The sequence below is a fragment of the Macaca nemestrina genome, chromosome 19 (genome assembly GCF_043159975.1).
Source record: "Macaca nemestrina isolate mMacNem1 chromosome 19, mMacNem.hap1, whole genome shotgun sequence".
Classification (NCBI taxonomy): domain Eukaryota; kingdom Metazoa; phylum Chordata; class Mammalia; order Primates; family Cercopithecidae; genus Macaca; species Macaca nemestrina.
The window spans coordinates 41,545,311-41,568,615 of NC_092143.1; the positions used below are offsets into that span (position 1 = coordinate 41,545,311).

The 23,305-nt window shown below is 44.5% G+C and overlaps 1 protein-coding gene across 3 annotated transcripts in view; it reads left to right on the plus strand.

Annotated features, from left to right (window-relative positions):
* Window positions 1-5,761: 5,761 nt before the first annotated feature.
* LOC105489400 (myosin VB) overlaps window positions 5,762-23,305 on the plus strand; it is a 389,540-nt gene continuing 371,996 nt past the window's right edge. The window contains exon 1 of one of the 3 annotated variants that reach the window (XM_011754158.3): window positions 5,762-6,143. In XM_011754158.3, coding sequence (XP_011752460.2) covers window positions 6,117-6,143 — 27 coding nt within the window. In that variant the 5' untranslated portion in view covers window positions 5,762-6,116. The remainder of the gene's footprint in view (window positions 6,144-23,305) is intronic. The other 2 variants (XM_011754162.3, XM_011754161.3) reach the window with 2 other exon arrangements.

Below are 23,305 nucleotides of genomic sequence, written 5' to 3' on the forward strand. Positions count from 1 at the left end.
AGCAAAGAGAGCCAGTTGGAGTTCCAAAACTGAAGAACTTGGACTCTGATGTTTGAGGGCAGGAAGCATCCAGCAGGGGAGAAAGATGTAGGCTGGGAGGCTAGGCCAATTTCTCTTTTCCCATTTTTCTGCCTGCTTTTTATTCTAGCCATGCTGGCAGCTAATTAGATTGTGCTCACCCAGACTAAGGGTGGGTCTGCCTTTCCCAGCCCACTGACTCAAATGTTAATCTCCTTTGGCAATACTCTCACAGACACACCCAGGATAAATGCTTTGTATCCTTCAATCAAGTTGACACCCAGTATTAACCATCACACTCATTTAGACAAGAATCTCCTTCCAAGCTTCCTCACATAGTTTTTTGGGGAATTCAGTCACTCAAGGGCTATTGGACTGAAGCCTCCCTTATTTCCTTGCCATATGGGCCTTTCCACAGCAACTCTTCATCAGGGCAAGCATATGACAAGAGCCAGAGTTCCAGTAAGACAAAAGTCACAGTCCTTTATAATTTAATGGATCTGGCATGCCATCATCTTTGCTGTATTTTATTGTTAGAACCAAATCTCTAGGTCTAGCCCACACATAAATGGAAGAGATTACACAAAAGGAGACCATCAGGAGGTGAGAAATATTGGGAGCCATTTCAGAAGCAGCCCATAATCAGGCTTTAATGACCACCTTTTGGGGAAAACAACTTCAACCATTATTCCCATGTCTCAGGGGCTACTATATCAACCATATTTCCATTTCTTGGATACAGTCTGGAAAACTCAACCCAGTACTCAAATCTGTATGAGAGAAGCAGTGGATTGCCAGCTGGCTGAGGGTGATGAGGACATTATGGACCCCTGGAAATGAGAGAGGACCTGCAGAAGTTCAATGACTGTGCTAGCTGAACTCCTGACCTCCTGAGCAGGACAATGGGTTCTCCATCTGCAGCACTGTCTAATCAGAGCCTGGGTGGTCCCACATTTTGGAAGCTGAGCATTCTTGCACTGGGCATTGGGCTAGATGACCTCCACCCCAAAAACTGTGATTCAGGATCAGTGAGTCCATGCTCAGGTTTTAGTTCAAGGATAAGTTTGTTTTCTCCCACCCTTTCCTCCCTGCAGGTAAAGTTGCCTCCTTTTCATGTTTAGGGAGTTGATATTCCAACTGTGAATATACTTTATGGCTCCTCATCCAGATCCAGAATTCACTTTATTCATCCCCTTGCCTTGGTCTTGGGGGTCAGACCTCAGGAGAATCCTGACATAATTTAAGACAAGTTTTCTGGAAGAGACAGAATTTGGAGAGAAAGGAGTCTAACGGATTATGTTATCATTGAAAACATTTGCTGTCCTGTTCTGGTTGTTCCTCCAGTCAGTGCCCTGCCCTGATAACTTCAGAAGCAGCCCTGCATCTTGTTTTGGCCAATGAGATGTGACTGCATCTCTCTCAGTTTTGAAATGTGAGTCAGTCCTCAGGCAGAAGCTTTTGAAGCTGGAACGGGGTTTGCTGCATCTCTTTTCCTTCCACCACAACACAGGCAAGCTTCCAGACAGGAACCCAAAGGAAAATCTCTAGAGCAGAGCCACATCCAACCCACGGTAGGTATGTAATATGAGCAAGAAAGACAGCCTTTGTTTAAGGAGTGGAGGCTTTTGGGATAGAGGAGGAAAGGGAGAAGATATGAATCTATTTGGTAAAGGAGAGGATATAAGAAAATTATTATTATTTTTGGAAACAGTCTCACTCTGTTGCCCAGGCTGTAGTACAGTGGTACAATCTCAGCTCACTGCTACCTCCGCCTCCCTGGTTCAAGATATTCTCCTGCCTCAGCCTCCCAAGTAGCTGGGTCTACAGGCATGCTAATTTTTGTGTATTTAGTAGAGATGGGGTTTCACCATGTTGGCCAGGCTGGTTGTGAACTCCTGACCTCAAGTGATCCTCCTCCGCCTCCCAGTGCTGGGATTACAGGCATGAGCCACTGTGTCCGGCCCATAAGAAAATAATTTTAACAGTCACTGTATAGTTTACAAACCGCGTTCACAGAAGGGCCAGCCAATAAGAAGGCTTCTTCTTAGTGGAATTCCTCCTCTTTCTTTCTTTGCTTATGCTAATTTTTCTGTTTAGTAATCCCCTTGTTTTCTCCTTTCCACTAATTAATGAGCAGTACTTCCTTTAAGACTTGGCTCAAAACATCTCAATTTACCTACTATTTACTGCCATCAACTTTGTGCAAGGCATGTTCTAGGAAGTGCAGAGGATGCAAATATGGATCAGGTGTGGTCTCTGCCCTCAAGACTCTTAGAGCCTAGTGGTGAGGAGGAGAAAGGGATATTAGTTCACATATCATACAGGGTGCAAATGAATGCCTAGGAAGTTCACTTTTTGTTATTTGTGTGAGGGAAATCCTCACCTGTCAGGAAGGAGACTAAGGCATTTCCAACAGGTATCTTCTTTTTACTTTGAGAAGCCGTGGAGCACAGAGCAATGTCTCTCAAAGTGTGGGCCCTACACCACCTGGGATATGTATTGAATTTGCAGACTCATAGGCCGGGCACAATGGCTCACGTCTGTCATCCCAGCACTTTGGGGGCCGAGGCGGGCGGATCACCTCTACTAAACCCCATCTCTACTAAAAATACAAAATTAGCCGGGCGTGGTGGCACATGCTTATAATCCCAGCTACTGGGGACGCTGAGGCAGGATAATCGCTTGAACCCAGGAGGCGGAGGTTGCAGTGAGCTGAGATGGCGCCACTGCATTCCAACCTGAGCAGCAAAAGCGAAACTCCATCTCAACAAACAAACAAACAAACAAAACCCAAAAAAACCAAATTCAGACTCATTGATCACATCTCTGACCAACTAAATTAACATCCCCTGATAGCCCCTTAATCCTGGTACACACTGACGTTCAAGATGCATTGACATAAAAAGCAAGGGTTAGACTCTCGAATGAGACTTTAATTGAACAGTAGCTGTCTGACCTAGAGTGTTTTTCACACCTTTCCTCCCTAAGCCTCACTTTGCCCATCTGTGAAAAAGGCTTAATATTCTGAACCTCCTTTATAAGGTTGCTCTGAGGCTTCAACAAGATCACAGAAGTAAAGCGCTTGGTATGTTTCCTGAATCAATTAAGTTTTAAAATGTCTTTATTGTTCAAAGGAGGGAAAGACCATATCTGATTGTGGGATGAGAAATTCACAAAGCTCTGGCCAAGTGTGGGACTCACGAATGCAATTCAGTTCAGTCAACATAAATTGAGCTTTTCATTTGTGCCAGGTGTGATGGAAACTAGACAGTTGGAACCAATTAAGGGTGGGGAGAAAGGATGGAAACAAATGAATGTCAGGTTGGTCCGAGGTCCAAGTGGCATTGTTAGCATTGCCTATCTGCAGGTGGAAAGTGGGTCTTTAGTAAGGTTAGAATTAGATTTGAGAATTAGCATTGTGAACGAGACATGAAATGGGGGCATGGATGAGAAGAGAGATCTCTGAAATGGAGCATAGTTTTATTCAGAAACCAGGAAGAGGAAGTTATGCCTAGAAAATAATGTTAAGGTTTGGTTAGAGAGGCTGAGAAAACAAGAGAAAAATAACACCCAGAGAAGAGATGGTTTAACGTAGTGGGTTGAATCAATTCCCACCCCATGCTTCACAGTGATGAGGTAATTTCAACAGAATGGGGCTGAGTGGACCCAAATAAGAAGAAATTAGAACAGCAGTGGGTTTTTCTTTTTAAATAGAGTCTTGTTCTGTCACCCAGGCTGGAGTGCAGTGGTGTGGTCTGAGTTCACTGCAACCTCCACCTCCCAGGTTCAAGTGATTCTCCTGCCTCAGCCTTCCAAGTAGCTAGGATTACAGGCATGTGCCACCACGCCCAGCTAATGTTTGTATTTTTAGTAGAGATGGGGTTTCACCATGTTGGCCAGGCTGGTCTTGAACTCCTGACCTCAAGTGATTGGCCCACATTGGCCTCCCAAAGTGCTGGGATTATAGGTGTGAGCCACCACACAGGGCCAGAACAGCAACTCTTAAACTTGGCTGCCATTAGAACCATCTGGGAGCTCTTCAGAATCCTTTCACCCAGGGCAACGCCCCCAAGACAAGTTAAATCAGAATTTCTGGGAGCAGGAACCAGACATCCGCTTGTTTCAAAAGTGATTCTGATGCACATAAAGTGTAGAGAATCAGAGAATTAAGGAGGGACTGAATAAGTGAAGCTACTGCTTTAAGTTTAGCAGGAAAGGAAAACACAAAAAGCCAGGAGCCAGTGGAAAGAGGAAGAGTTGCTGGTAGAGAGATGGGACCACTAATGGTGGTGGAGGAAGAGGCCAGGATTTAAGCAAGACTGACGACTTTCTTATTCAAAAAAGGGGAGAATCACCTGGAGGCAGAAAGAACAATGAGTACTGGCCCCACACCAGAGTTTCTGGTTCAGTAGGTCTGCAGTGGAGCCCAATAACCTGTATTTCTAACAAGTTACCAGGTGATGCTGATGGTGGGCATGGGGGGGTGGGGACACACTTTAAGAGTTACAGGAATCCGGGGAAGGGAACCATGCAGAAAAACTTTTGAGGACGAGAAAAAAAAAATTCCTTTCTGCTCTTGCCACTGATATGAAGAGTTCCATTTTTAGGTCCAATGAGAGCCACCCAAGCTTTGGTCAATGCATGTGTCACCCTGGAAGTACCGTCCTTTAGACTTTCAGAGGAGCTTTAAAAATTGGGATACCCAGGTCCCTTCCTTCATTAAATCAGAATTCCTTGGGTTGGGGCCTCTTCCTTGGATCGCTTAAAGCTCCCCAGTTGACTCTCATTGTGGAGGCGCCCACGGGAAGGCCTGCACAGGTGAATTACAACGGGATCTTGCGTTCCAGGTGGGATGCCTCTGAGAATCACCTTCTGAGGCTCCTGAACAACTGCCCCGGCTGGTATAGATAGATCTTCTGGTGGAGAACCACTTTTCAGGGGCCACCCCTGGTTCAGGGACACATGCCACCTTCAGAAGGGAGTGTCTCATCTGACAGCCCTGGTCTCCTTCCACAGACTCCTGGCAGTCTTTTTTTTTTCTTGACTGAAATTTCTACTTTTCACTGGAAGTAGGAGAAGAGCTGAAGTTGCTGTAGGCAGCCAAGTGCCATGGGCAGAGAGGGAACACAAATAAACGAGGTAGTGAGTGGCAGAAAGACCGGGAGTCTGCATGTAGGAGAGACGGGGGTTGGGAGAACGTGAGACTTCCCGGAAAAGCAAGAGCCCTCTGAGAGGAGTGGCCTGGAGTCTCCTTGGAGGCTGTGGGCGAAAGTGGCCAATATTTGTACAGAAGAAGTTACGACTCCCACCTTTCTGACGGATTTCCGCGCAGAGAGTTCAGTTTGAAGGAGAAGATCCTTGGTGTACGTATGTCCAGGTCGCCTTAATAACGATCTACGAGTAACTGAATTTTAATGAAAGCGCTGAATACAGCCAGGTAAAATCGAGGGCAACGTCCGGGGCCTTCCAGCCATAGAAGTTTCTCTCTTTTCCCCGCTCTCTGGTTAGTTCCTCTCCCCTTTTCTTGTGTGCACCGCGTGCGTACCGGACTCCGCCGGGCCGGGTGCGGGTGGAAGGGCAGGTGCTGGCACCGGGGCGCACCTGTGCCTGCGCGTGCGGCGTCCAGCAGGGGGCGGCCCGCGCCGGTCCCCGAGCTCCGCTCTGAGCGCCCCGCCCCCGGCCCGGAGGCCCAGGTGGCAGCGGGGGCGCGGGAGGGCGCGTCGGGCCGGGCACCGGCAGGGCTCAGAGGCGCGGCGGCGCACGGGCAGTCCGCTCTGACGCGCGCGGGTCCTCCCTCCTCGCCGGCCCTCGCCTCCTCCCTACACCTGGGCGGGGAGCGGCGTCGCGCTGCCTCCTCCCCCGGCGCTCGCAACTCCTGTCCGGCCGCTGCTGCGCCGCCGCCGCAGGAGTAAAGGTCGCGCCGCCGGGAGCGAGCCGGCCGCTGTGCCTCCGGGAAGCCGGCGGGGCAGATCGGAGAAGAGCGAGAAGATCGAGAAACTCCAGGCCAGCCCGGGAACATGGCGCCAGGCGGGCCGGCCGCGGACTGAGAGCCGCGGTGCAACGGGGAGCCGGGGCTTGAGCCCCGCCCGGCCCGGGCCATGTCGGTGGGCGAGCTCTACAGCCAGGTGAGCGCAGCCGCGGGAGAGGCGCCGCGGGGCCGGGGCGGAGCGCTCGGGGCCACCTGGCACTCAGGGTCGCCTTCTCCCTCGGCTACTGGAGGCGGGAGGTGACGGGAGACCCCTCCTGGTGTCCCCCGCGTCTCCGTCCTCGGCGTCCCTAACTTCTGTTGGCGGAGAAAGTTTAGCGGTTCCGGGAACGCCCGCACTGACCGGCCGCCCGGCTCCTGGAGATTCCGCAGCGCCACGGCTCAGCCCCAAGCCGGTGCTGTCGCCCCCTCCCCGCCGCGCCCCTCACTTTCGTTGCCTGGGCTGGGTTCCAGCTGAGTTCCCCGAACCGCGGGGGCGACTCTGCCAGCTCTGAGCGCCGTGCTCGGACGGTCCCCCGCGGTGCGCCCGCCGCTGTCCCCTGTCCCCGCCGTGGACCCCGCCCCAGGGGCTCTGCGGCGCTGGCTCTCGAGGGTTCGCCTCCGAGGCGTCCTTTCCTCACGCATACCCACAACAGGGAACCCTGGACTTGGGAGAGGTGGGGGTTCTGGACTTGGTGGAGAGGGAGGAGACTCAACCTGGCGTGAGGGCGCGGCAGCTGGATGGAGTGGGGGTAAGCGATGGGTAGAGGGGTGCTCCGTTATCTCCGGAGACCCCAGGGAAGAGCATTGTGAATTTGCTGGGGATGGGTATTTTGACGCGGCCCCTCTGGTACCAAGAGAGCTTCAGTGACTGTGGGGAAGGGGGTTGGAGTAAAGCCGAACTGGGAGCAGGGTGTGAGTTTCAGGATGCCTTCAAGGTCAGAAGGGATGTGCGACGCTGGGTGCTCCGAATCCGGAACAGGTGCAGCCTGGGCGGAGACGCCCGCGTTCCGCAGCAGTTGCTGTGGTTAAAGTTAGGGACGAGCCACCGCTTCCAGGGGAGCTGGAGGCAGCGCTGCAGCCGTCCGGGACCCCTCAAGTTTCACCCTGGAGTCAGGAGTGAGATGGGCAAAGGCCTTTTCTTCACATGTGCCCTTTAGGAAAACAAGTTTTGGATAGTCCAATGCCTGGTTTTCCTGTTCATCTTCTTGGGTGGCCAAAACACATTCGACAGTGCCTGTGCACACGCCTCCGTGCAGAGTTGTGTGTGCGTGTGGTGTCCGCGCGCGTTGTGTGGGTGTGCGATTCCCGGGACACCCGCCCGGGCCATCAGGTCTGGGCTGGGTAGGAACAGTCACTTCTGCGTCCTTACCTGGAGAGCACTCGCGGCTGTCCAGCACATGTGGGGGAGCCCTTCTGCTCCGTGGACTGGCAACCCTTCTAAGTTTGAGGAATTTTAAACTCTCGCCTTCCTCCTGGAGCGGGGAGCAGGGCCGGGATGGGTTCACGCTCATGAAGGTGGCGGCAGAGGGTCACCTGGCTGGGGGTGGGGACGCAGCAGCCTCAGATACTACTTCCTAGCCCACCAGGGACCTCCTGTGCAGCGATCAGGGATGGGCAACGGCCTCTGGGGGAGGAGGGGAGGAGGCGAGGAGGAGGGAGCCAGGGCGTCAACTCTGTGGCAGTCCTAGGCTTGGAATGGCACTCCACCCCTCTTGGCTGTGGAGGTATTGGGAGGATCCCTAAAAGCTCAGGTTTTTTCCCTGAAGCCGGTTAGGTTTTCAGGAGCTGGGACTGGAGGCTGGAAGCCAGTGAAGGCAGGGGAAAAATCTGAACTGGAGTGCTCAAAGCCGAAGCTTTGTTACATTAAAGTGCATGGAGATGCAAATTGTACTCCTAAGTAAAAGGAGTGACTCAACTGAATATACCTCCAATGTGTCAAAGTCCTTTGTCAGGCAATATTGAATTGCTGTTATTATATGAGGGGGAGAGTTTGTGGGGTAAAATGGAGTTAAAAGTTTAAAAATATAAACTTTATTTCTCAACGCAATTTCCATCAAGTTCAAGACACTTTTGAAAGTTATACCAGCCACCTAGTTCGTCCCTAAAGAACCGAGGGTCCTGGGAATTTAACCATGCCAATGCAGTCTTACATTATTAACTGGAAAAGATGCAGGTCATTAACTTCGAGATTAGGACACAAAGTCAGAAGGAGCCAAATCAGGACCGTGAGGTGGACGCCTAATAGTTTTCCATAGAAACTCTTGCAAAATTGCTCTTCTTTGAGAGGAATGAGGAGCATTGTTGTGGCAGAAAATGACTTTTCTGGTGACGTTTCCTTGGTGTTTTTCTGCTAAAGCTTTGACTTCCTCAAGACACTTGTAATAAGCAGATGTCATCATCATTTGGTCTTCTAGAAAGTCAAGCAAAATGGCTTGAGCAGTCCTCCAAAATGCTGCTATGATCTCTGCTCTGAACCAGTCCACCTTTGCTGTGACTGGACCTCTTTCACCTCTTGGAAGTCTTTGCTTTGATTGGGCTTTGTCTTCAGGATTATACTGGGAGAGCCACATTTCATCCCCTGTTACAATTCAAAGAAATGCTTCGGGGTCTTGATCCCACTTGTTTAGAATTTCCATCCAAAGCTCTGCTCTTGTCTGCAATTGATCTGGGTGCAGCAGTTTTGGTATCCATCAAGTGGGAACTTTGCTCAACTTTATTTTCGGTCAGAATCATGTAAGCCGAACCAATTGAGATGTCTGTGGTGTCGGCTGTTGTTTCTACCATTAATTGTCAGCCCTCTTCAATTAGGGAACAGATAAGATGCTTCCCCCCACAAATGGATGTGGATGGTCTGCTGGTGCAGGCTTCATCTTCAACATTACTTTGTCCCTTCTTCAAATGAGTTACCCACTTATAAACTGATTTATTTGGGGGCATTGTCCCCATCAACTTCATAAAGTAATGATTTCACAATTCTTCTCTCCACGCTTTGTCATAAATTTGATGTTTGGTCTTGCTTCAATTTTAGTAGAATTCCTGTTGCCCTGATAGGGGCTTCTTTTCAAACTGATGACTTATCTTTCTTAGTGCCTCAAACTAGACCCTGTTCTAGATCCCATTCATGCTTGTTATAACAAGTACAAAACTATGCATTTGCTTTGGTGCAGAAAACTCTGAAATCCATGTGAATTTTTTTCATGATAGGCATTTTTCCGTGATCTTGAATAGTGCTCATATGGGGCTGATGGACAATTGAATAAACCCTTAATCTTTGGAGCCCTAGTTTTGAAAAACAGGAATTAATATCGGATTGCTTTTAAAGACAACACTTGTAGGAGAAACCATTCAACTTGATTTTTAGTTAGAAATGAATACATTGCATGTTAATTCTTAGGAATGATAAAGTAGTGGGAGTCTGAACTTGGGTTTCAGTGTACTTTTTCTCAGGTTATGGAGATAAGTACAAATCTGGTGTCACCAGAGAAAGGTCTTGGATATAAGACACTTAAAAAGTAGCTTCATTGGTGTGAGGGGTTGGCATAATTAATCCCAAACAAATATTAGGATTCTTCCCTAAGGGCTGCTGGGCTGCACCTTGCTCTGGGTTTCCAGTCCTTAATCATTTTGGGTCTTGATTCTGAAATTAAGGAGATTTTCTGGGACCTAAGACAGTAGTTTCTAGATTTGTTTTGAGCAGTGGTTATTCTTCCTGGAAATTAACACCCTTGTGCTTTGCTATGAGAAGCAGTTGCGTAGTTGCCTAACCATGGTCTCCCCACTTGCCAAGCTGGCTTCTCATTGCGCATGTGAATCATAAGTTACACAGGGAAGCCATGCCTGCTACGCAGATTCGCTTTTCTTGGAGATTATTCATTTTTACTGTATTATCAAAATAGCCAATGTTCCCTTTTATTTTTAACTTGCAAGTGGGCTTTCCTAATGTGACAAACACTGGAACCAGGCACACACATCAATGTGTTATGTGTGATGGAAATAATTACCTATTATGCTAACAGCACTTATACATTTTTGGGAATGAAAAATTTAAAGCCCTTTGATTATACCTGTTGCTTTTGTGACAGTTAGAAGATGTTATTATTGGAATATGAAACATTTATATATTAACTTGTATTAAATAGTGTTTGGTAGGAACTTAGTATATTTCTAGTTATCTAAGCAAAGACTTTCTTTTTCCCTCCATCCAATTAAATGTGTTCTTGCTCTTCTTAATCTGTTCTCTTCAACTGTTTATATGTTACGTGATTTTTTTGGCGGGTCGGGGGCCAAACGGCACTTCTCTATGAACAGAGACACTCCTGTTCTCAGAAGACCCAACACCTCACCTTTGAGAAATTGTTTTCTTTGTAGTGAGGTTTTTCTGGATGGAGAAAGAGCATCAGTCAGTGCCAGACACTTTGAGGGTGATGTCAAAGTGAGTCAGTCTCATTCAGTCTCACATCAGGTCCAAAGGTGGAGCTGATGATGGTGTCTGTTGTCACAGTGGCATGCATGTGGTCAGTGTGAGTGCCTGGCTTCCAACCCACTGGAAAAGACAATGCGGGCTTTGCTTTGCATAGGTCCAGAAAGAAGCCCGCCCATGTGCAAGCATGGTGAATACCATTTCATTATGATTGCAGACGGTAGTCTGATTTTAAAGCATAAAATGTAACCTCTCCTCCTCAGGCTGAACTCTTTTCTACAGAAGAGTTATTTGGGACAAAAAATTTAAATACTGCTGTTTCAAATACCTGGATTTTCAATATGCTACTTTGATTCTAGCCAGCAGAGTGAATGAGAAATCATCAAATTGAAACTGGTGCCTTGAAACCAATTCCTTCAAATAACCTTTTTTCCTCCTTGGCTTCTAATTGATAGGTAGTGTCTGAGCAGTGGGTTTTTGAGTGCTGCTGGGAGGTTACTTTACTGGCAGACACACCCTGTGTATGGCAGCTTTGCGCCCAGGAGCCTTTACTAAGGGTGCTGATTTGGGACCAATTATTTGAAAAATAGATCTTCCGTGCTTTTGGGCGGGTGTCCTTTAACTGTCCCTTACCTATACCTCAGGTAATGTAAGTTTCTCCCAAGTGTCAGTCTGAAAGCAGCAAGAGCTACCTGTTTCCTCTGTACCTGGTCACCCCTGCTGGAGGGGCTGATGATTCCTTCTTTTGCTGGTGGCTCTGAGCGATATTCTTCTTTCCAAAAAGTGGTGACAGTGTTAAGGACATGAGGACTTGAAGAGTGTCAGCAGAAGCTATTAGTGCTCCTCTTGTTTCCCCCCTTACTCCCTTCCCTGCATACTGCCCTGGTGTTAGCTCACTTCCAATAGCCAGCACCCTTCTCTTTGTCAAAGCTCCTGAAGCTGTTTTGCCTGTGTGCATAGGGAACCTGGGAATTGACATCCTCTGCAAAAGGGAACAGTCCTTAACAGTCCTTAAGAGTCTTAACCAATGGCATGACATTAGTTTCCTATCCCCTCACCTTGGGAATGGAACAGCTCTAAAGTATGGCCCATACTGTTTTCAGTTTCTTTGTACAGTTGAGCTAAAGTTACCATGTTTGGGACTTTCCTTAATATCACATGTTTGCTTGACTTCCTTCCCTCTCTTGTCCACCTTCTCTACTCCCCTACCAGTCTTTCCTGAAAACACTGCCTTATAAGTCTCTTGAGCAGGAATCCTCATCTCAGGATCAGGTTCTAGGAGCCCAAGTTAACCCATAACTCATGGTGGCTTAGCTGAGTGGATATTGAGAATCTCAAGGGCTTTGACCCCTGTAGGGTCCCAGGCTGAAGAGAAGCATGGAGGTTGTGTGTCATGCTGTCACCTTCCTTCTGAACCTCATTCTCTGTCTTGCATGTGGTTTTTTTCTTCTCCCATCCCTAGTTCCAACTCCGTTGATCCTCCGCTCCCCTTTTTCAGATGGGCCTATAAGCCCAGTGGATCCTGCTTGACCCTGTTGGCAATCATCAGAATTTTGAAGTTTGTACTGGTGACTTGTGGATGTGGTATATTCCAACGACCTGTAACCTGTACTCATTGAGCAGACTCTTGCCCCGCCCTCCTTTGTTGTTAAGCTTTTTGTTTTTTTTTTAAGACAGAGTCTCAGTCACTAGAGTGCAGTGGCATGATCTTGGCTCACTGCAACCTCTGCCTCCTGGGTTCAAGTGATTCTCCTGCCTCAACCTCCCGAGTAGCTGGGACTACAGGTGCGTGCCACCACACCCGGCTAATTTTTGTGTTTTTAGTAGAGACAGGGTTTCACCATGTTGGCCAGGATGGTCTCCATCTCTTGGCCTCATGATCTGCCTGCCCGAGCCTTGTTGATTTTATGTGATGCCTTATCTAAGTAGGCTGAGATTCTGGAGAACAGAGGCCATATCAAACATTTTTAGGAGCCTCCAGTGTGTTTGATGACAAAAGCCAAATACACAAAGTACACTAACAATACAGGATTATCTTTGTGTCATTAGAGGAGTGCACATACTCCTCTACAAGTTACAGGCATTTTGTAGAACTGTTGGTCTGGTTGGGCTACAGTACTGGGGGAAAGGCATTCTTTAAGGTGTAGTGGGACATGATTGGGGCCTAAAGAATGAATAGGATTTGAAATGCATGAGGAGGCTGTGAAGAGAAGGATGCTCTCAGGAGGAAATAGGAGAGTGAGTTCAAGCATAGGGACAGGCATGAGCTATATGTGTTTGGAGATTATTATAGCACTATTTTTAACAATTTTGAAATAATTATAGACTTAAAGAAACATTGAGAAAATAGCGCAGTTTCTATATTTTTCCCAGATTGCTCTAGTGTTAACATGTCATATAACCATAGTGCAATTATTGAAACCAGGAAGTTAACATTTCTGTAATACTAACTGGTCTATAGAGTTCACCAGAATTTTACCACGTTTTTCACTAATGTTCTTTTTCTGGGCCAGGATCCTCTCTAGGATTCCACACTGCCTTTGAGGGTTGTAGCTCCCTGCCCCCCTCTATTTAGTGACAGTTGCTCAGTTTTTTGTCTTTTGTGACCTTGACATTTGAATAGCATTGGTCAAGCCAGGCACAGTCACTCACACCTGTAATGCTAGCACTTTGGGAGGCCAAGATGGGAGGATCCCTTAAGCCCAGGAGTTTGAGACCAGCCTGGACAATATAGCGAGACCTTGTCTCTACAAAAAATAAAAAAAAATTAGCTAGGTGTGATGGCATGCACCTGTGGTCCTAGCTACTCTGGATGCTGAGATGGAAGGATTGCTTGTGCCTGGGAGTTGAGGTAGCAGTGAGCTGTGATTGTGCCACTGTACTCCAGCCTGGGTGACAGAGTGAGACCCTGTCCCAAAAAAAAACCATTTCTCAATAATTTTATAGAATGATTTTGGGTTTGTCTGATTGTCTTATGCTTACATGGAGGTTGTGAATTTGGGGTGAGAACACATCAGAAATTCTGTGCCTTCCTCATTGCATCACCTCAGGAGACAGGTGATATCAATGTGTTTTGTTACTGATGGATCACTTTGATCTTTTGGTTAAGCTGATGCCTGTCAGATTCCTTTTATTGAAGGATGGAATTTAGAAATGAAGATCTGGATGCTAGGTGTACTCATTACTACTTTTTGTAGTTACGTAGAGATTAGAGACTAGAACTCAATAAATGTTTTATTAAGGGCAAGGGAAGTAGAAGAGTCAACTATGAACTTGAAATGTCCACCTTGAGTGTGGACAGAAGCCAGGTTGGAGCAGGGATAATTCTTGATCTTTGACATGTTGGGTTTGGAATGAAAATGGTTTGTCTAAGTGAAAACATTTATTTACATTTGGAGATTTACGAATGAGCTTAGAGGAGAAATGTCAGGATCTGGGGTTTTTGCAAATGATGCCTGGGATTTGCTTTTCTTTAATGAAGAAATGCAGTTGTCTGATAACATGGTGTTAATAAGGGAGCTTGGTATGGGCATTTCCAAGGCCTTTGTGACTATGATCTTGACATGGACCACCCTGGATATTGTGGAACTCTCAGCTCTGACACATTGGAACAGATACTTTCTTTTTATTTTATTTTACATTTTTAAAATTATACTTTAAGTTCTAGGGTACATGTGCATAACATGTACCCTAGAACTTATGTATACACATGTCATGTTGGTGTGCTGCACCCATTAACTTGTCATTTATATTAGGTATATCTCCTAATGCTGTCCCTCACCTCTCCCCCAAGCCCACGACAGGCCCCGGTGTGTGATGTTCCCCTTACTGTGTCAGAGTGTTCCCATTGTTCAGTTCCCACCTATGAGTGAGAAAATGTGGTGTTTGGTTTTCTGTTCTTGCAATAGTTTGCTGAGAATGATGGTTTCCAGCTGCATCCATGTCCCTACAAAGGACATGAACTCATCCTTTTTTTATGGCTGCATAGTATTCCATGATGTATATGTGCCATTTTCTTAATTCAGTCTATCATTGACGGACATTTGGGTTGGTTCCAACTCTTTGCTATTGTGAATAGTGCCGCAATAAACATACGTGTGCTTGTGTCTTTATAGCAGCATGATTTATAATCCTTTGGGTATATACCCAGTAATGGGATGGCTGGGTCAAATGGTATTTCTAGTTCTAGATCCTTGAGGAATTGCCACACTGTCTTCCACAATGGTTGAACTAGTTTACAGTCCCACCAACAGTGTAAAAGTGTTCCTATTTCTCCACATCCTCTCCAGCACCTGTTGTTTCCTGATTTTTTAATGATTGCCATTCTAACTGGTGTGAGATGGTATCTCATTGTGGTTTTGATTTGCATTTCTCTGGCCAGTGATGATGAGCATTTTTTCATGTGTCTGTTGGCTGCATAAATGTCTTCTTTTGAGAAATGTCTGTTCATATCCTTTGCCCACTTTTTGATGGGGTTGTTTTTTTCTTGTAAATTTGTTTGAGTTCTTTGTAGGTTCTGGATATTAGCCCTTTGTCAGATGAGTAGATTGCAAAAATTTTCTCCCCTTCTGTAGGTTGCCTGTTCACTCTGATGGTAGTTTGTTTTGCTGTGCAGAAGCTCTTTATAATTAGGTCCCATTTGTCAATTTTGGCTTTTGTTGCCATTGCTTTTGGTGTTTTAGACATGAAGTCCTTGCCCATGCATATGTCCTGAATGGTATGGCCTAGGTTTTCTTCTAGGGTTTTTATGGTCTTAGGTCGAACATTTAAGTCTTTAATCCATCTTGAATTAATTTTTGTATAAGGTGTAAGGAAGGAATCCAGTTTCAGTTTTCTAGATATGGCTAGCCAGTTTTCCCAGCACCATGTATTAAATAGGAACTCTTTTCCCCATTTCTTGTTTTTGTCTGGTTTTTCAAAGAACAGATACTAAGTGTTGATTTCTTTATTTGAAGAATTGGGGTGGTACCTGCACCATGGGAAGGTTACTGGAGGCTTATGATCCTAATCCATGTGAAGTGTTCGTCTAACATAGTGTTGGCAACTGTTCATCAGTTTGCTTCTCCCTCCAGTCACCATGCTGGGTGGCAGTCAGCATTATGTGGCTAGCCTCTTTTTTTCCCTAACCCTTCCCTGCGGTCCTGCAGGGGTCTTGATCACAAGGGGACTTGGTGAGAGAAGAAGTAGGATTGCTACAAACACGTAACTATGAGAGCGATAGACAAGGCATGGGAAGAAAAGGTTCCTACTCCCCACCACCCCTAGGGAAGGAGCAAGAGCAGTCTGAAAGGAGTTTTAAATTTAAGCTGTGCTTTCTGGTCTCTTATTATAGCTTTAAAGGAAAATTAAAAAGCATTTTTCACAATGCTGATTTTCCCTCTGTGAATTCAAATGATTATTGAAACAATCCATACAATGCAGAAAAGACAAGAGCTCTGTAGTCTCATTCCCAGAAACGACCACTCTTGACCATTTAGGCATGTTCTCTGGACCTCCGTTGTCCAATAGGGTAACTGCATGTGGCTGCTGAGCACATGAGATGAGCCTGGCCCAGGCTGGGATGAGCTGGAAGCGTGCAGTACTGTACACACTGGGTTTCCAAGATTTAGAACAATGTATGCAAAATATCCTTCATACTTCTTATATTGGTTATGTGTTGAAGTGATTGTTATTTGTATATCGGCTAAAATATTCTACTCAATTCACCTTTTAAAGGTGGTTGTTAGAAAATGTAAAGTAGCACAGGCGGCTCACAGTTGTGGTTTGCATTCTGTTTCTCTTGGGAGTTGCTGCTTTAGACTTAGGCACAATATGTACTCAAAACAAATGGGATCGTGCCATGTCTCTTACTCTAAATCTTAATCTATGTCTATCTTTTCCTATAGCATATAAAGGCAATATTGCCGTTTTAAATGGCTGCATGATAAGGCAGCATATGGATGTACTGTAATTTTTTCTTAAAAATATACATTTCCTAAATTGCCAAGGTCTGATGCCATATACTATAATGTGTTTAACCATTCCCATGCTGATGAACATTTAGGTTGGTTCCCATTATTTTCCTTTTTTTTTTTTTTGTTCAGAGTAATAATTGCACAAATTTATGGGGTTCAAGTGATTTTTTTTTAATACATGTATACAATGTATAATGATCAAATCAGGGCAATTAGGTTATCCACTGCCTCAAATATTTATCATTTCTTTGCATTAGAAACATTCAAAATCCTATCTTCTAGCTTTTTTGAACATACCAAAAAATTGTTTATCTTTTCATACTGTGAAAAATATTGCACAATGTTCTTGTAACCTCATTTATTTTCTCAGAATAAATTCCTAAAGGTGGAATTGCTGGCATGCACATTTACAGTCTTCGTTGATACGGCCAATAGCCACCAGAAGAGAACCAGTCTGTTTCTTCACCACTCTTTTAGGTCATTGTTCTTTCTTTCTCTCTCTCTCTTTTTTTTTTTTTTTTTTTTTTACTCTTATTCATACTAAATGTTTTACGCATGTTTTAAAGTTGACTTTCATTCGAGGGATGAGCCTCTGTTCATATGCTTGGTATTTATGTGTTATTTTCCTTATATTTCCTGTTTGTATTAACTGGCATTATTTATAACTGTTTTTGCTCATTTAAATGACTACTCTATATTTTTGTTTTTTTGAGACAGGGTCTCACTCTGTCACCCAGGCTGGAGTGTGTGTGGTGGTGCAATCATGGCTCACTACAGCCTCAACCCCCTAGGCTCAAGCAATCCTCCCACCTCAGCCTCCCAAATAGCTGGGAACAGACATGCGACACCATGCTCAGCTAACTGAATTTTTTTTTTTTTTTTTTTTTTTAAGAGATAGGGTCTCATCATGTTGCTCAGGCTGGTCTTGAACTCCTGGTCTCAAGTGATCCTCCCACCTCAGCCTCCCAAAGTGCTGGGATTATAGGCATGAGTCACAGCACCCAGTCCACTCTACATTTTGAGATAGGAAAACATGGAAACCAGAATATTCAGGATACAATATATACATTTAAAAAATAAAGCATCTTGGCATGTATTTTCCCCTTCATTTGTTCTGAGATTATATATTTTGAACCCTCTAGTTGGAAAACTACTGGTTATGGGGCGCTTTTGTGCCAGGTCGCTTCTCAGCACTACGTGTTAGCTCATTTAACAATAACACAGGCTTATGTGACTTTCCCAAAGCTGCCTGGCTTGAGGGCCCAGCTTCTGACCACTGTGTTCTACTTCCTTCCATGAGGTATCTGTCCCATTTATGGTGAATCAGAACATCATTTGGATATAAGGGACTCTAATATAGAGGGTCCTTTCTACCTAGCACTGCCCTGCAACTCTCCCTGCCCCAGCAATAGAAAACCCACCAAGATCAGAGAAGGATGGAGTCCGTGTGCAGAAAGAACGGCAGGGGGTCTGATCCTGCTTGTGTTCTTTTGCCACTGCCACCACCACCACACCCAGCCCCATGTGTGTCCTGGTGCTTCTTAAAACTCTGTCCCTGCTTTTGGCTTTCGTTAGGCCATGTAGTCCTAAAAGAGATCCACATCTTCGAAAAGGCGCAAAATATAACAAAGTACACTTAGTCCATTTTGTGTTGCTGTAACAGCATACCCCAGACTAGTTAATTTATTTCAAAAAGGTTTATTTAGCTCACAGTTCTGTAGGTTGAGAAGTTCAAGGGCATTGTCCTGGCTTCTGGCAAGGGCTGTTGTGATGTCATAACATGGTGGAGAATATCAAAGCAGAAGCAGACATGTGCAAAAAGACAAAATCTGAGAGGCATCCTGGCTTTATAACAACTCACTGTTGTGGGAATAAATCCATTCCCAGGAGAACGAATCCAGTCTCACTATAGTGAGAACTCATTACCATGAGAACAGCATCATACCATTCATGAGGGATCCACCCCTATAACCCAAACACATCCCACTAGGCCCCACCTCCCAACACGGCCACATTGGGGATCAAATTTCAACATGATCTTTGAGGACAAATGAATCACATCTAAACCACAGCATACTTGAAATTCAAGAAGCTTAAAATTAGGTATTTCTGATCTAAAACTAACCATCCTTTCATTCTCAGTGCCTTGGTCCACTTTTCCTGGCTCCATCTGCCCCTTAACATCCTCCAATGAAAAGCTGCCTCCTTCCTACCATGCTTGACATTTAATAGGCATTTTGCTCTCTTTCTGGGCCATGCCCTGAGATTACTGGAAGTCTTTCTGCATCTTCTCATTAAGTCAAAGATCTTTGCCTTTCATGGGTGTGCCCTGCCCTCTGGAAATTGGTGTCTGATGGAAGATGAGCTTGCCTTCCTCACTCACGTTGTCTGCTCTGGCCATCTTGGACAGATCCCTTCATGATCTGAGGAGAGTGCCTTGTAGTGGTGTATCCAGGACCCAGTTCATTCCCTGTTACCGTGTTAAGTGCTTATCAGGGAGTTTGTTAAGGCACTTCAGAAACATCCTCCAATTGAGCAGTTTGACCCAGGAGGAAGTCCTCAAGTTTTCCCGACCCAGTCATAGATGGGCTCCACTGATCTCATTAATTTGCCTGTGAGAATGAGCAAGCTTATAAATATGAGCTCACATTAATGGCTCATAACGCTTCTCTTAAAACTTACCGGCTCATGAATCATCACCCTCCCTTGAACAATTCTAATAGTGACACAGACTCTGCAGCTTTTCTCTTTTTTGCTGAAGTTGGGGGAGGAATGGGGAGGCCCATCCTGAAAAGTTAATGACTTTCCCAGACAGCTTTTGCCATTATAAAACTCAAACATGCCGTGACACGAAATCCTGAGAGGAAGGAGAACATCCAGGTGCCTTCTGCATGGAATTAAAAGACTTTGGTCTTCAGGACTAAGAAGCTTAGGTCCCTTGCTTGGGAGACCAGCCTCCAAGATTAAAAAATACCAGGCAATAAAATGCTATTTTTGTTCATACTGTGACTTGGATATTGTGTATCTTGGAAGGTGAAAGGGTGAAATATTTGGACCAGTAAGTTGTCCTATATTTCACTATCTACTTCATGTGCCTTGGCCATTCGCTTTAGACTCTCATTCAGTTTTCTTTTTTTTTTTTAATTTATTATTATTATACTTTAAGTTCTAGGGTACATGTGCATAACGTGCAGGTTTGTTACATATGTATACTTGTGCCATGTTGGTGTGCTGCACCCATCAACTCGTCAGCACCCATCAACTCGTCATTTACATCAGGTATAACTCCCAGTGCAATCCCTCCCCCCTCCCCCCTCCCCATGATAGGCCCCGGTGTGTGATGTTCCCCTTCCCGAGTCCAAGTGATCTCATTGTTCAGTTCCCACCTATGAGTGAGAACATGCGGTGTTTGGTTTTCTGTTCTTGTGATAGTTTGCTAAGAATGATGGTTTCCAGCTGCATCCATGTCCCTACAAAGGACACAAACTCATCCTTTTTTTATGGCTGCATAGTATTCCATGGTGTATATGTGCCACATTTTCTTAATCCAATCTGTCACTGATGGACATTTGGGTTGATTCCAAGTCTTTGCTATTGTGAATAGTGCCGCAATAAACATATGTGTGCATGTGTCTTTATAGCAGCATAATTTATAATCCTTTGGGTATATACCCAGTAATGGGATGGCTGGGTCATATGGTACATCTAGTTCTAGATCCTTGAGGAATCGCCATACTGTTTTCCATAATGGTTGAACTAGTTTACAATCCCACCAACAGTGTAAAAGTGTTCCTATTTCTCCACATCCTCTCCAGCACCTGTTGTTTCCTGACTTTTTAATGATCGCCATTCTAACTGGTGTGAGATGGTATCTCATTGTGGTTTTGATTTGCATTTCTCTGATGGCCAGTGATGATGAGCATTTTTTCATGTGTCTGTTGGCTGTATGAATGTCTTCTTTTGAGAAATGTCTGTTCATATCCTTTGCCCACTTTTTGATGGGGTTGTTTGTTTTTTTCTTGTAAATTTGTTTGAGTTCTTTGTAGGTTCTGGATATTAGCCCTTTGTCAGATGAGTAGATTGCAAAAATTTTCTCCCATTCTGTAGGTTGCCTGTTCACTCTGATGGTAGTTTCTTTTGCTGTGCAGAAGCTCTTTAGTTTAATGAGATCCCATTTGTCAATTTTGGCTTTTGCTGCCGTTGCTTTTGGTGTTTTAGACATGAAGTCTTTGCCCATGCCTATGTCCTGAATGGTACTACCTAGGTTTTCCTCTAGGATTTTTATGGTATTAGGTCTAACATTTAAGTCTCTAATCCATTTTGAATTAATTTTCGTATAAGGAGTAAGGAAAGGATCCAGTTTCAGCTTTCTACTTATGGCTAGCCAATTTTCCCAGCACCATTTATCAAATAGGGAATCCTTTCCCCATTTCTTGTTTCTCTCAGGTTTGTCAAAGATCAGATGGCTGTAGATGTGTGGTATTATTTCTGATGACTCTGTTCTGTTCCATTGGTCTATATCTCTGTTTTGGTACCAGTACCATGCTGTTTTGGTTACTGTAGCCTTGTAGTATAGTTTGAAGTCAGGTAGCGTGATGCCTCCAGCTTTGTTCTTTTGACTTAGGATTGTCTTGGAGATGCGGGCTCTTTTTTGGTTCCATATGAACTTTAAAGCAGTTTTTTCCAATTCTGTGAAGAAACTCATTGGTAGCTTGATGGGGATGGCATTGAATCTATAAATTACCTTGGGCAGTATGGCCATTTTCACTATATTGATTCTTCCTATCCATGAGCATGGTATGTTCTTCCATTTGTTTGTGTCCTCTTTTATTTCACTGAGCAGTGGTTTGTAGTTCTCCTTGAAGAGGTCCTTTACATCCCTTGTAAGTTGGATTCCTAGGTATTTTATTCTCTTTGAAGCAATTGTGAATGGAAGTTCATTCATGATTTGGTTCTCTGTTTGTCTGTTACTGGTGTATAAGAATGCTTGTGATTTTTGCACATTAATTTTGTATCCTGAGACTTTGCTGAAGTTTCTTATCAGCTTAAGGAGATTTTGGGCTGAGACAATGGGGTTTTCTAAATATACAATCATGTCATCTGCAAAGAGGGACAATTTGACTTCTTTTCCTAACTGAATACCCTTTATTTCTTTCTCTTGCTTAATTGCCCTAGCCAGAACTTCCAACACTATGTTGAATAGGAGTGGTGAGAGAGGGCATCCCTGTCTTGTGCCAGTTTTCAAAGGGAATTTTTCCAGTTTTTGCCCATTCAGTATGATATTGGCTGTGGGTTTGTCATAAATAGCTCTTATTATTTTGAGGTACGTTCCATCAATACCGAATTTATTGAGTGTTTTTAGCATGAAGGGCTGTTGAATTTTGTCAAAAGCCTTTTCTGCATCTATTGAGATAATCATGTGGTTCTTGTCTTTGGTTCTGTTTATATGCTGGATTATGTTTATTGATTTGCGAATGTTGAACCAGCCTTGCATCCCAGGGATGAAGCCCACTTGATCATGGTGGATAAGCTTTTTGATGTGTTGCTGAATCCGGTTTGCCAGTATTTTATTGAGGATTTTTGCATCGATGTTCATCAGGGATATTGGTCTAAAATTCCCTTTTTTTGTTGTGTCTCTGCCAGGCTTTGGTATCAGGATGATGTTGGCCTCATAAAATGAGTTAGGGAGGATTCCCTCTTTTTCTATTGATTGGAATAGTTTCAGAAGGAATGGTACCAACTCCTCCTTGTACCTCTGGTAGAATTCAGCTGTGAATCCATCTGGTCCTGGACTTTTTTTGGTTGGTAGCCTATTAATTATTGCCTCAATTTCAGAGCCTGCTATTGGTCTATTCAGGGATTCAACTTCTTCCTGGTTTAGTCTTGGAAGAGTGTAAGTGTCCAGGAAATTATCCATTTCTTCTAGATTTTCCAGTTTATTTGCGTAGAGGTGTTTATAGTATTCTCTGATGGTAGTTTGTATTTCTGTGGGGTCGGTGGTGATATCCCCTTTATCATTTTTAATTGCGTCGATTTGATTCTTCTCTCTTTTCTTCTTTATTAGTCTTGCTAGTGGTCTGTCAATTTTGTTGATCTTTTCAAAAACCAACTCCTGGATTCATTGATTTTTTGGAGAGTTTTTTGTGTCTCTATCTCCTTCAGTTCTGCTCTGATCTTAGTTATTTCTAGCCTTCTGCTAACTTTCGAATGTGTTTGCTCTTGCTTCTCTAGTTCTTTTAATTGTGATGTTAGAGTGTCAATTTTAGATCTTTCCTGCTTTCTCTTGTGGGCATTTAGTGCTATAAATTTCCCTCTACACACTGCTTTAAATGTGTCCCAGAGATTCTGGTATGTTGTATCTTTGTTCTCATTGGTTTCAAAGAACATCTTTATTTCTGCCTTCATTTCGTTATGTACCCAGTAGTCATTCAGGAGCAGGTTGTTCAGTTTCCATGTAGTTGAGCGGTTTTGATTGAGTTTCTTAGTCCTGAGTTCTAGTTTGATTGCACTGTGGTCTGAGAGACAAGTTTGTTATAATTTCCGTTCTTGTACATTTGCTGAGGAGTGCTTTACTTCCAATTACGTGGTCAATTTTGGAGTAAGTACGATGTGGTGCTGAGAAGAATGTATATTCTGTTGATTTGGGGTGGAGAGTTCTATAGATGTCTATTAGGTCTGCTTGCTGCAGAGATGAGTTCAATTCCTGGATATCCTTGTTAACTTTCTGTCTCGCTGATCTGTCTAATGTTGACAGTGGAGTGTTGAAGTCTCCCATTATTATTGTATGGGAGTCTAAGTCTCTTTGTAAGTCTCTAAGGACTTGCTTTATGAATCTGGGTGCTCCTGTATTGGGTGCATATATATTTAGGATAGTTAGCTCTTCCTGTTGAATTGATCCCTTTACCATTATGTAATGGCCTTCTTTGTCTCTTTTGATCTTTGATG